Source organism: Saimiri boliviensis, chromosome 2 (assembly GCF_048565385.1).
Source record: "Saimiri boliviensis isolate mSaiBol1 chromosome 2, mSaiBol1.pri, whole genome shotgun sequence".
NCBI lineage: Eukaryota > Metazoa > Chordata > Mammalia > Primates > Cebidae > Saimiri > Saimiri boliviensis.
The window spans coordinates 81,188,409-81,200,432 of NC_133450.1; the positions used below are offsets into that span (position 1 = coordinate 81,188,409).

The 12,024-nt window shown below is 47.5% G+C and overlaps 1 protein-coding gene across 1 annotated transcript in view; it reads right to left on the reverse strand.

Moving 5' to 3' along the window:
- Positions 1-777: 777 nt before the first annotated feature.
- SORD (sorbitol dehydrogenase) overlaps positions 778-12,024 on the reverse strand; it is a 40,206-nt gene continuing 28,959 nt past the window's right edge. Inside the window, exons 5-9 of the mRNA XM_003928915.4 lie at positions 9,916-10,034; positions 6,725-6,790; positions 5,834-6,009; positions 2,559-2,680; positions 778-2,230 (exon numbers count right to left, since the gene is read on the reverse strand). Coding sequence (XP_003928964.2) covers positions 2,065-2,230; positions 2,559-2,680; positions 5,834-6,009; positions 6,725-6,790; positions 9,916-10,034 — 649 coding nt within the window. The 3' untranslated portion in view covers positions 778-2,064. The remainder of the gene's footprint in view (positions 2,231-2,558; positions 2,681-5,833; positions 6,010-6,724; positions 6,791-9,915; positions 10,035-12,024) is intronic.

Below are 12,024 nucleotides of genomic sequence, written 5' to 3' on the forward strand. Positions count from 1 at the left end.
GGGACTGAGGCTGAGTCTGGCTATAGGCAGTGGGGCCTGGTCAGGGTCATCTTTGGGGGCCATCCTCCCAACAGACTTCTTCCTAGGGCTCAGGCAGGAGGAAGATGAAGGGGCAGCAGTGAAATGGCTTGGCTAGGACTGCACAGTCTGCAGGAACTGTCTCCAAGTCACCAGCAGACATTCTCTGGTGAAGCCTCTGCCCCTCACCCCTAGCTTCCTTCTCCTCTTAAAGCCCTGACTGAAGCAGACACTGAGCTCCTTCCCTAGGCACCTGAAAGTGGGCGCAGGGTGTGAGGATGATGTTCCCACCAAGACTGCTTAGTGCATCTTCTCATCAGTAGGAGCTGCTTGGTGGGGGTGGTGGCATGGGGAGCATCACTTGTCTTCTAGGACTGGACCCCTCAGGCCTCTGAGAGGCAGCATGTTGTAAAGAATTTGATGCCAGGATTCCTGGATTCTGTCTGATCCTGGGCCATTGACTAACCCACTGTGTGATTTGCCAAGTCACTTCCCCAATCTGAGCCTCAGTTTCCTCCCTTGTTAACTGAAGGGTTGCGTTAAACGATCTGAAGGTCTCTTCTGGCACTTAATATTTTCCTTACTTACAAAGTGATTGTGTATGTGGCTTGTTGTGAGGATTAGAGATGATTCATGTCGATGAAATTATACTTGGTGCAGAAAATATGTCACCTTCAAAAATCCTAGGATCCTTCCCTCTGGGAAATGGATAACCTAAGTCCATTCCTCCCTAAACAGGGGCATAAAGAGTAGCATGAGTCAGATACCACCAACAATATTTATTACCCAAAGCACTTTGAAAGATTCAGGCACAAGGACATGGCTTTCCCAAGTTACAAGAAAATCAGAACCTCTTCAAACTCACCCTCCACCTGCAGCCAAAGTAAGGGATTAAAGGTTATAGTTCAAGCTATGTCATGGCTACTATTTCCTCATTCTTGATGCATAATCTCGAAGTCACAAATGGGCATGATGTGATTTGGATCTAAATCTTACCAGGAAAAAACCCACCATGAAAATAAGACAAGTTAATAGAAATCATTCCAACAGAAAGATACCAAGAGCCTTTATGGGCAATGAGAAGAGGAAATATTTTCTGTTTATAATAACCAGAAAGAAATGGAACTGTCTAATAATCATCAGTGAGTATGAGCCTAGGAGGGGATGATAATCTTGCAGGGTAGGGAAGTCTTGTGAGCCAACCAAACCCTCCTGGTCTCTGGTGATGTCCATAGGTAGCAGTTTCCTGGCTGCCTGGTGACAAGGGACCATGCCTAGAGGTGGGACAGGGTATGTTGAGGAGGGGGTCCTTCACTTCGCAAGTGAAATAACACAATCCTCAGGAGTTGAAGAAGAGGCAGTCTTCACACAATGCTGAGAAGTCCTCTTACTTTTTCCATATTAGAGGAATGCAAGCTGGTTTAACCTATAGCCTTTAATATATTAATATAATGAATTATATTAATGTGGTTGTTTTTAAAATTATCCTGGATCCAGGAAAGTGATGCCTTTTCTTATTCTCCTTTTGTCATCAAATCAAATAGCCAATGTGTCTCTAGAAACATTGCATTCTAAACTGAAAGTGCTGACAAGCCTTCATCCCAGACCCTGAGTGGCAGATTTCCAGAAAAATCCACTTCTGGGCCAGTTAAGTCTTCATGAAGTTGTTTCTTTATAACTCAGCCCTCATTCCCCTCCGGGTCATTAGCAGTGGAACCAGGAAACCCAAGGGCCAGCTTTCCTTACTCAACGAAGGCACTCCAGGAAGAAGGGAATTTCCTGGCACCTGCCTGCCAAACTTTGCTCTACTTGCTGAACTTTGTTCAGCATGTACGGGTCAATCTGGCTACAAGTTCCCCCAAACTATCCCAAATTGTATTTTTAAGGCACACCAATTCCTCTGTGTAAGGCCTTCTGTTCGTGATGAATTGTATTAATTGTTCTTAACATTCAGGACAGAAAGTTCTGCATCAAAGCCCACCCCTGTCCAGCCATTCTGTCCTGAGATTCCTAAGACAGTGAGGATGAGGGCAGAGCCAATTCACATCAGGGATTCTGGTCATTGGGGTCACACTTGAGCATGACTTTCAACCCCAATCCCTTTTTGGATGTTTCAAAGGCCTCCAGAGCTTTCTCCAGAGGAAACCTATGGGTGACGAGTGGCATTACGTTCACAGACTTGGACTCAAGCATCGAAATCGCCATTGGCCACCTGTAAAAGAGCATGACCATTATATTCAACCTTCAAGGGTTCTGAGGAGGATGAGCAGCAGACACCCAGCAAGAGCGTGCTTCAAAATCCCCTCCCTCCCTCCATCCATCCTTCTGTCCCTCCTGTTCTTTAACTGGGAGTGAGTGTTCTCCCTTTGGATCCCTGTTATATCTCACAGCTGTCAGTGTGGCCAGAGAGTACCCGCCATGAACAAGCAGGCAGAGACTCATAGGCCCAGAGGCTGAGGGGGCCTTTATGGGCAATGAGAAGAGGAAAGATTTTCTGTTTATAATAACCAGAAAGAAATGGAATTGTGAGCAAAACTCACGTGTTGCTGTATCGAAACACGCCCTTGATATCCACCTCCCGGGTGGCTGCATGCACTAGGGGCACGGTGGTCATCTCAGAGCCCAGCCCCACAAGCACCAGGGTCCCACCAGAGCGAGTGGCCTGAAAAGGAGGTAAAAACAAGAAAGCTCAGAAGATAAGCAGACGCTGACTTCCCACTTAAAATAACATACTGTCATCACACAAGTAGCTGCTGGTTGCATCAGCTGAGCATCCAAAAATTCCAGAGAATATGATTTTTGTATACTGCTGAACTGCTCAACCTGCCAACCAAACTTAACCGAGTGGCAGAGTAAACACTGCTTTCTTTAAAGCTTCTGAAAAAATATACTTAACCCACGGAGAATCAGGCACAGTGGGAATGTCTTCCAAAGATTCGAGACCCGATATTGGCTTCGGCCACTTCCAGAGTCTCAGGACCTGTGGAAGCACCCCCAGAGCGCCCCTCCACAGGCAGCACTTTCATCGGAGCTAGAAGGAACCACCGCCCTCTAAGCTCACCGGTGGTGAGGAAACTATAAACATGATACAGATGGGCCGCTTGTATTCTGTGGTTTAAAAACGGCTGTGTACGTGCGTGCAGGCTGGCAGTGAGAAACCTTTATGTTCCAGAGATGTTTACCTCAACAGCATGAGCCATAATGGGTTTTGTCTTCCTTGAATGCTTGTCTGGCTTATCAGTTCTCCCCTTGGAATGGGTCAGAGGTGGCAGTGAAAATTTCTCCTGACAATTTCCGCAGAACTCCCTGGGAGGGCTGTGCCTGTTCCAGGGCTTTCTGGGGATTACTGTGCTAAGTGTGGTGAGAGACAGGACAATGGACAATTCATTCACGCTGGGTGTTGATTATGGTCAGCAGCAAGCATTTATTGGGACCACTGTAGGTGCTAAACAGTGGAACTAGAGAAAGGCACACATCACAGCCTCCACCTCTGGGAGGAAGGATACACAAAGAGCGAGGCCTGCGGTGCCATGAGCAAGAGGTGAACTCGGGGTTTGAGTGGTGTGGGTGTGACTCCCGGCGCCGCTGCTTCAGAGCTGTGGCAGCCTGGACGTGCCCTCTCAGCCCATTTTCCAGGGAAACTACTCCCTTATCAGTACTTCCTCTCTACCTGGTGATAAGGAGGAATACCAACTGGCCATCCCAACCTGCCAAGATGCCAGCAGTGTGCTGGCCACAGGTCAAGGAATGCTGGAACCACCTGGACACCGTCCTGTAGCTACGGCCTCTGCACCAAGGAGAGGACATCAATTCTACCCCAAAGCATTTGCAACGTCTCATCACAAACACTATCCAGTCACAACCTGGCGGGACGGTGATGCCCAGATATGTCCCTATTTGGTGCAACCATTTAACCTGCTTATTGGCAGGGTGGCCTGTAGCATTCTACGGCACCTGTCATGCATGACAGTTCCACTCCCTACGTCAAGAGAGACACTGCTTCAGGCCTGGCGAGGCCCATGGTTACATTCACCTCCATGCCTGCCTCAGGCAGCCTGGCAACCAGGGCCCCACTGTCAATATCTGGAAATGCCAACTGCTCCAAATGCTCTAAGGACAGGGCATAAGAGGAAGGAGGGCCACATCCTTTAAGTCCCCCAGCTTATACTGTCTCTCTGTGGTGTGGAGGTCACTGACCTGCTGACGAGTTGAAGACAGTAGACATGACTTACTCATGTCTTAGCCCTCAAAGTGCCCAGCACAGAGCCTGGCATGGAGCAGGTACCTAAGACATACCGTGGGTAGACCAGTCACACACAGACCCGTTGTTCCTCTCTGAGCTTTAGCTTTTTTTTTTTTTTTTTTTCCCCTTTCCCACACGGTGACCACTGTCCCTGACAGTGAAGCAGAGGGCTGGCCGACTCCAGCTGAAACTCAGGACAGTGCCAAGATGGCACCCACTCCTCCCTCTCTGTCACTGCTTCCTCAGCTCCCAAGGCCACTGGGCAACTTTGTAGGAGGAGGTCAAGGCAGCTCTGCTACTCAGCTTGGCGGGTCAGCCTTCCCTAGAATGTCTCTTGTGATGTGAAGTGCCCTCATGCATGAATCAGCTGTGACTCAGAAGGAAGGAGGAAGTCCACACTACCGTGGGGAAGCTGTCTGGGAGGCAAGGGCGGGAGTTCCCTGTGGTGGCAGCTGCCTGCTACCCTCCCCAGGGACAGTCTCTGTCCCCCCCACCCTCGCACGGTTGTTCGTCCCTGCCTTCCTTTCCTCTCCTAAGTAGCAAGGCAGCTCAGGCACTGGGGCCTGGCAGGGCTGGGCCTGAGCCTGGGCCAGATGTGGCTTGCCTCAAATAAACCACAAATCCCTCAGCATATAATGGCAACTGATTTTCAGGAGTATTATGCAAAGGTAAGCATCACGTTCATAAAGTAGAGCAGAGAACCTGGCATACAGTAGGGCTTGGAACCTGGAAGTTATTCTTTTTCCCCTCTTTTCCTCATCCTTCGATCTGTCAACGCCACTCCTTCCCACCACCTCTACTTCCTGGCAACGTCCCATAAGTGGCTGAGGGGTGAGTCGGGCATTGGCAGCTTATATGCACCTAGTTGTGGGACATAATACAAGCAGTAGCCAGCTGTGACCCTGGAAAATCACTTCACCTTCATAACTAACTGAATTAATGACTGTCACTTTAGATCAATGACTAAAAGACTGCAGTTTTCCTCCATAAAATAAGATGGGGATTTCCCACATTAAATTAAGGCATGGTTTCCTGTCACGAAGCCAAGCCCATCCCAAAGGTGTGTGTCCTTAACCTTTTTCAAGGCTCACGTATAGCTGTTGTCGTCTGTGACCCTTAGATGGCCCAATGCGGATGTAAGGCAAGTTTGAGATAAGAAAACAGAGATACAGCACTTTGGGAGGCCGAGGCGGGTGGATCACGAGGTCAAGAGATCGAGACCATCCTGGTCAACATGGTGAAACCCCGTCTCTACTAAAAATACAAAAAAATTAGCTGGGCATGGTGGCGTGTGCCTGTAATCCCAGCTACTCAGGAGGCTGAGGCAGGAGAATTGCCTGAACCCAGGAGGCGGAGGTTGCGGTGAGCCGAGATCGCGTCATTGCACTCCAGCCTGGGTAACAAGAGTGAAACTCCGCCTCAAAAAAAAAAAAAAAGAAAACAGAGATAGCAAAAAATTAACCATTTTGGCTTGGGGTCCACACAGCAAGTTGGTAAAGAAACTTCACTCCCTACTTCTGCCTCCTTTACTCCCCTACACTGATTCCCGAAAGCTGCCCTCAGCCCACTCACGTAGATGCCCGCCTGGATGGAGGCCTCTGCCCCGGTGCACTCAATGGTGACTTCCGGCTTGCATCCCAGCAGACCTTCTACTTTACTGGCGATTTCCTGAGGGCTCTCCTTGGAGATCTGGAGGACTAAATCAGCCCCGATCTCCTTGGCTTTGGATAACCGGGGAGCAGACAGATCTGAAGGTAAAAAAAAATTCTTTCAAACAGAGAAATCTGATGACTCATTAGGAAGAAAAGAAGATGGAGGTGCAAGATCAGATGGCAGCAGAGCTCTGGTGCAGTGGGTGGTGGTGCTGAGCCTGACACACACACGCTTCACATCAAGCTTGTGCACCCCACAGCCTGCACCCCACAGTCCATGCAGCTCAGGACTTTGAGATTTTTTTTTTTAGCTCATCAGCTATTGTTAGTGTTATCGTATTTTTTAATGTGTGGCAAGGCAATTCTTCCAATGAGGCCCAAGGAAGCTAAAAGATTGGACACCCCTGCTCTACACCCTCATACACTCACATATCCACCACACAGCTATACACGTATACACTCTCTCACACAGCTTCTCCTCACACGAAACACACACTCACTGCTTCTTCATCTCCACACACCCCCATATCCACCACACAGCTACACACACACACACACACACACACACATGCACACACACACACACACACACACACACACACTCTCTTTCTCTCTCTCTCTCTCTCTCTCTCCCTCCCACAGATAGCCTCTCCCAACACAAAACACACTCATACTCTTCTATATCTCCACAACCCACAAGATGTACACATTTACCCCCTCCACAGTCACAGATAGCCTCTCCTCACACATACACATACAGTAGGCCCAGCTGTTTCCCAGTCAAGGACAGTGAGAAAGAACAAAGTCTTACCAGTCACCACTACTTGAGATGCTCCCATTGCCTTGGCCACGAGCAACGTGACCAGCCCGATTGGCCCTAAACAAAGTAGAATATGGAAGATGTGTGTGAAATACTCAACATCTGCTCTCCCACTTGTCCAGGCCATGGACAGGAACCACAGCTTTTGCGTGTCTCTAGCATCTATCCCAGTGCCTGGCATAAGACCTTAGCAGCTGTTTGTTGAATGCAGAAGTGAATGAATACATGAAAAATTATTCTTTGCATAAAATATGCTCCTAGTGCTGGGTTCCATTTAATCCTCTCAAACCTCAGAGCTAAAAATTTTCCACTCACTCTTGGGCGCTGGTGGAGATAATCTCAAAGAACCATGGGATTAAATAAAACATACACTTATTCAGAGAATAAGAAATGTCAGAAGGTTTGGATTTGTTTTCCCGTTCTCTCTTTGCCCCTGCCTTCATGAGAACCTATCACACCTCCCCCAAAGAGGGGCATATTCCTCTTATGTGCCCTCTGAGGACCACCTGGAGAGGGTCCTTAAGTGAACTGGTTCCTTGGGTTGGCCCAGCTGCCCAGATAGCCCCAGGATACTCAGGTGTCCAAGAATTTGCCTGAGATACCTCCTTCCCTGTAGTATCTGCATGCTATGTGACACTACGGTTTTAATATAAAAACCAGACCCACAGAATGAAAGCAATGCAGAATATCTTTGGGGATTTACTTTTTGTACATACCTCCTGAGAACAATTTTGTGAGCTCCCTCAGAAAATAAAACACTGGAAAATAATACTTGAAATGCCCAACAAAGCATAATTTAAAAACTACACAGCTATTAAATATTATGCCATAACTCTATTGACATGGACAAATGTTCACAGTATATTGATTGATTTTTTTTTTTTTTTTTTTTTTGAAACGCAGTCTCCCTTTGTTGCCAGGCTGGAGTGCAGTGGGGTGGTTTCGGCTCGCTGCAACCTCCACCTCCAGGGTTCAAGCGATTCTCCTGCCTCAGACTCCCAAGTAGCTAAGATTACAGGCGCCTGCCACCATGGCTGGCTAATTTTTAGTAGAGATGGGGTTTCACCATATTGGCCAGGTTGGTGTTGAACTCCTGACTTCAGGTGATCTGCCTGCCTCACCTCCCAAAGTTCTAGGATTACACGTGTGAGCCACTGTGCCTGGCCTGATTTTTTAAAAGGAGTAGATAAAAGGAAGGGTATTTAGCATGGTCTCAGAAAAAAACAAAAAAGCTAAAAGATTCTACACCAAAATATCAATAGTGATTCTCCTGGGCTAATCGGTGACGGGATTACAGGTTAATTTCTGTGTGTGTGTGTACTGGGGGCAGGGCATGCATGTGTGTGGTATGTATGACTTATTTTCCTTTTCTATGGTAAAAAGGTACTGGATCCATGCAGACTTTTCTAAGAATCTGTCACCCGAGTCCTGCAGTCTGCTAGCCCATTGTAGCAAGTATATTCTACGTCCATCACCCCTCTTGGGAAGCCCTGTGATCACTTATTTGGCCTGCCAAAGAAAGCCACAAACACGTATGAGGTATACCAGATCACATTCACAAGGTGTGAGCATACTGTCTGGGTCACCAGTAGTTAGAAGCCTAGAATGACTTGGTCTGAGCATGCTAGGGCTTGTTCCAGGTGGCTGAAACAGGTGATGAGAGAAGGTAGCCAGCTACAACCCCACTGCAGGCAGAGTGCTGGCTCACATTGGTATGGGAACAGACCACTGCTCACTCCTCCCACCGGCCAGGAGCAGGGTCTGCCATATTCACGGATGGGACTAGGCCATTACTTCACTGGTATGATTTGAAAGTTCTAAGAGTTAGCCAGGCGCGGTGGCTCACGTCTGTAATCCCAGCACTTTAGGAGGCCGAGGCAGGTGGATCACGAGGTAAGGAGATTGAGACTATTCTGGCTAACACAGTGAAACCCCTTCTCTACTAAAAATACAAAAAATTAGCCAGGCATGGTGGCACACATCTATTGTCCTAGCTACTCAGGAGGCAGTAGAATCACTTGAACCTGAGAGGAGGAGGTTGCAGTGAGCTCAAATTGTGCCACTGCACTCCAGCCTGGGTGATAGAGCAAGATTCTGTCTGAAACAAACAAACCAAAAAAAAAAAAAAAAAGTTCTCAGAGTTTCCCTTCTCTTTACTGTCAGAAATATTTATTTAAGGTGAAGGTTGCAGTGAGCCAAGTTCGCACCATTGCACTCCAGCCTGGGCAACAGAGCGAGACTCTATCTCAAAAAAAAAAAAAAAAACTTCCCTAGTTTCCCATCAAGGGCTCAAAAATAATCACCAGATTGATTCCCTTTTTTTTTTTTTTTTTTTTGAGACAAGAGTTTCGCTTTGTCACCCAGTCTAGAGTGCAGTGGAATGATCTTGGCTCACTGCAACCTCTGCTTCCCAGATTCAAGTAATTCTCCTGCCTCAGCCTCCCAAGTAGATGGGACTAGAGGGGCACACAACCACACCTGGCTAATTTTTGTAGTTTTAGTAGAGACAAAGTTTCATCATGTTGGCCAGGCTGGTCTTGAACTTCTGACCTCAAGTGATCTGCCCGCCTCAGCCTTCCCAAGTGCTACAGGCATGTGCCACCACACCCAGCCCAGATTAATTCCTTTTACTTGCTTGTTTATTTTGAGATGGGGTCTTGTTTTTTTGAGACAGGGTCTTGTTCTGTCACCCAAAGTGGAGCTCAGTGTCACAATTATGGCTCACTACAGCCAAGCTCAAGTGACCCTACCACCTCAGCCTTCTGAGTAGCTGGGACTACTGATACACACTACGACACCAGCTAATTTTATTTTTTTGTAGAGACGGGGTTTCACCATGTTGCCTAGACTGTTCTCGAACTCCTGGGCTCAAGTGATCCACCTGCTCTGGTCTCCCAAAGTGCTGGGATGATAGGCATAAGCCACTGTGCCCAGCCAATTCATTCTTTAAATGAACAAAGGGGCTGTGTTGCCTAGGTATTACAACCTTAGTTAATATCATATCTACAGATACTCATTTGTTTAGCAAAGTGCTAGTCACTGAGGGAATGGGACACTGCGATCCTTCCTTACTCAGAAAGATTCTAGAACAAATCCAAGCCTTGGAGGGGAAAAGAGATGGGCACAAGTGTCCCCACATTCCCAGTCAATGAACCCGCAACAGGGTGGCTTCTGTTTCTTACCAGCTCCACACACAAGGACCTTGTTCCCCAGGGCAACTCCGCCTCTCCTGCAGGCATGGATCCCCACAGAAAGTGGCTCAATCAGGGCACCTTCCTCAAAGGTGACGTTGTCAGGAAGCCTGAGGAGTCATTCAACACACAGAGATCTTCTGAGTTAACTACAATCAATGCTAACAATAGTGTTATATATGCCTGTTACTGTAATAACAACCATAGCTAACATTTATCCAGCATTTATTTATGTACAGCGCAATGTGCTAAGTAATTTATATACATTAAGTCATGTAAATATCCGGAATAGTTCTGTGATAGGTACTATCATTCCAATTTTACAGATGAGGAGACAGGTGTGGTGGGTTAAATGACTTGCCCCAAAGGTCCAAAGCTAGTGAGGGGCCCAAAGGGTTCGAATTAGAAGCCAGATACGTTCTGATCCCAGAACCTGTGTCACACACAACCTGTCCCCATGTGAAGACGGCAACACGGTTTTCTTTGGAGAAATCACTTCGGAGAAATGAACACATTATGTTTTCTTTAATGTGCTATCCAAGCTAAGGTATGGTGGTTGTCATTAATAAATGAAAAGTTTACTTAACAAGGAGTTAACACGGCCACGTTCCAGCATCTCATCTGTTTCTCAAACTTAGAGCCTTTTTAGTTTCACTTTAGCAAACAATCCTATCACCAGCTTTGCAGAACAGTGATGTAGCAATGGGCATCACTCTGATAGTCGCCGCCCCGACCCCCACCAAAATTATACATTCCAGAAGAACCACATCTGAGGACAGCAGCTGCCCAGCTGACCCAGGACCAGTTAAGATGAAAAAGGCCCTGTTTCACATAGCTGGCTAAATGCTGTGTCACCTTCACTCTGGGCTCTAGGTTTTCACTTCCACTGGCTTCTTGACCCTATCAATAAGATCATGACAGCAGACATTTGCATCAGGCTTTACAGATAAGGAAGCATGCTTGTCCATTATCTCATTTAATCCTCATGATAATCTGGTTAGGCAGGAAGGGCAGTCTTTTTTTTTAAAAGCTTTATTTTATGGAAAAGAAAACTGAAACTTAATGACATTAAGAGAACTGCCAAGGTTACCAGGCAAGGGAACGGAATGCCAGACTTAACCAAGGTGTCCTGATTGCACATCCTCTCCCTGTCCTGTATCAGCTGGCTCCTGATACGAGCAGCTGTGTTGCTAATATTAATATCCCATTTCTGCTAGTTCCTCAGTGCCCAGGATTTTGCCCAGTGCCCCAAATCTCCACACACAGAAACAAGAAAACCCTCAAGTTCCAGAAAGAAATAAATGTGGCAGCCTAACCACATGCTCATCCCCATGATCCTCTCAACACTGTCCCCGATTTTCAACAGATTAACTCAGAGTCGTTCTGTCACCATCCCTGTTCCTTGACAGAACCACTCACCAGGCCTGTGGAGGCCCAGCTGCCACCCACCACCCCCTTATCACCTCTCTTTGGCTTCTTTCCCATCACTTCCCCTACTCCAATCCACTTTCCTGCTCTGACTGCTGTCACACTCCTACTTGCTCTAGAAGTATCCCTTCTATATAATGGGAAAAAGTTTAAAATGAAATAGTGAAGATTCCTAAACTCTTTCAGGGACCCCCCTCCACAGGCTCCCAGACATGCCTGCCCCTCCACCTATGGGCCTCCTGCAGAACTCATCTGGGCTCTATGCAGAGGGCGGCCTGCATGAGAACTGCACCGAGGAGAGCTGGGACTGGGGAAGGTGATGAGGGAAGATTTTTCAGGGAGAGCACTCTATGGATTAAGCAGACGCTGCCTCGTCCCCTTGCACCCAACACAGCTAACCATGTTGGAAAGCCACCTGGGGTATAACCAGAAGGGTGCACAAGGAGTCCTGGAGCCCAGCTCTGCTGCCACTGCCCTTGAGAGAGCCACTGAGTCCACCCTCCCCATTCTTGTCAAGTGGGGTTCATAGGGAAGGAGGATGAGTAGACTCCAACTTTCTCCCCAGCCCTAACCTTTCATGGCTTTATAAACACCAGGGAGTGATGAGGCAACTTGGTAGTTTTTACAATGGGGTTCAGGGAACAGGCCAAAGGGGGTAATGGATGATCAAGA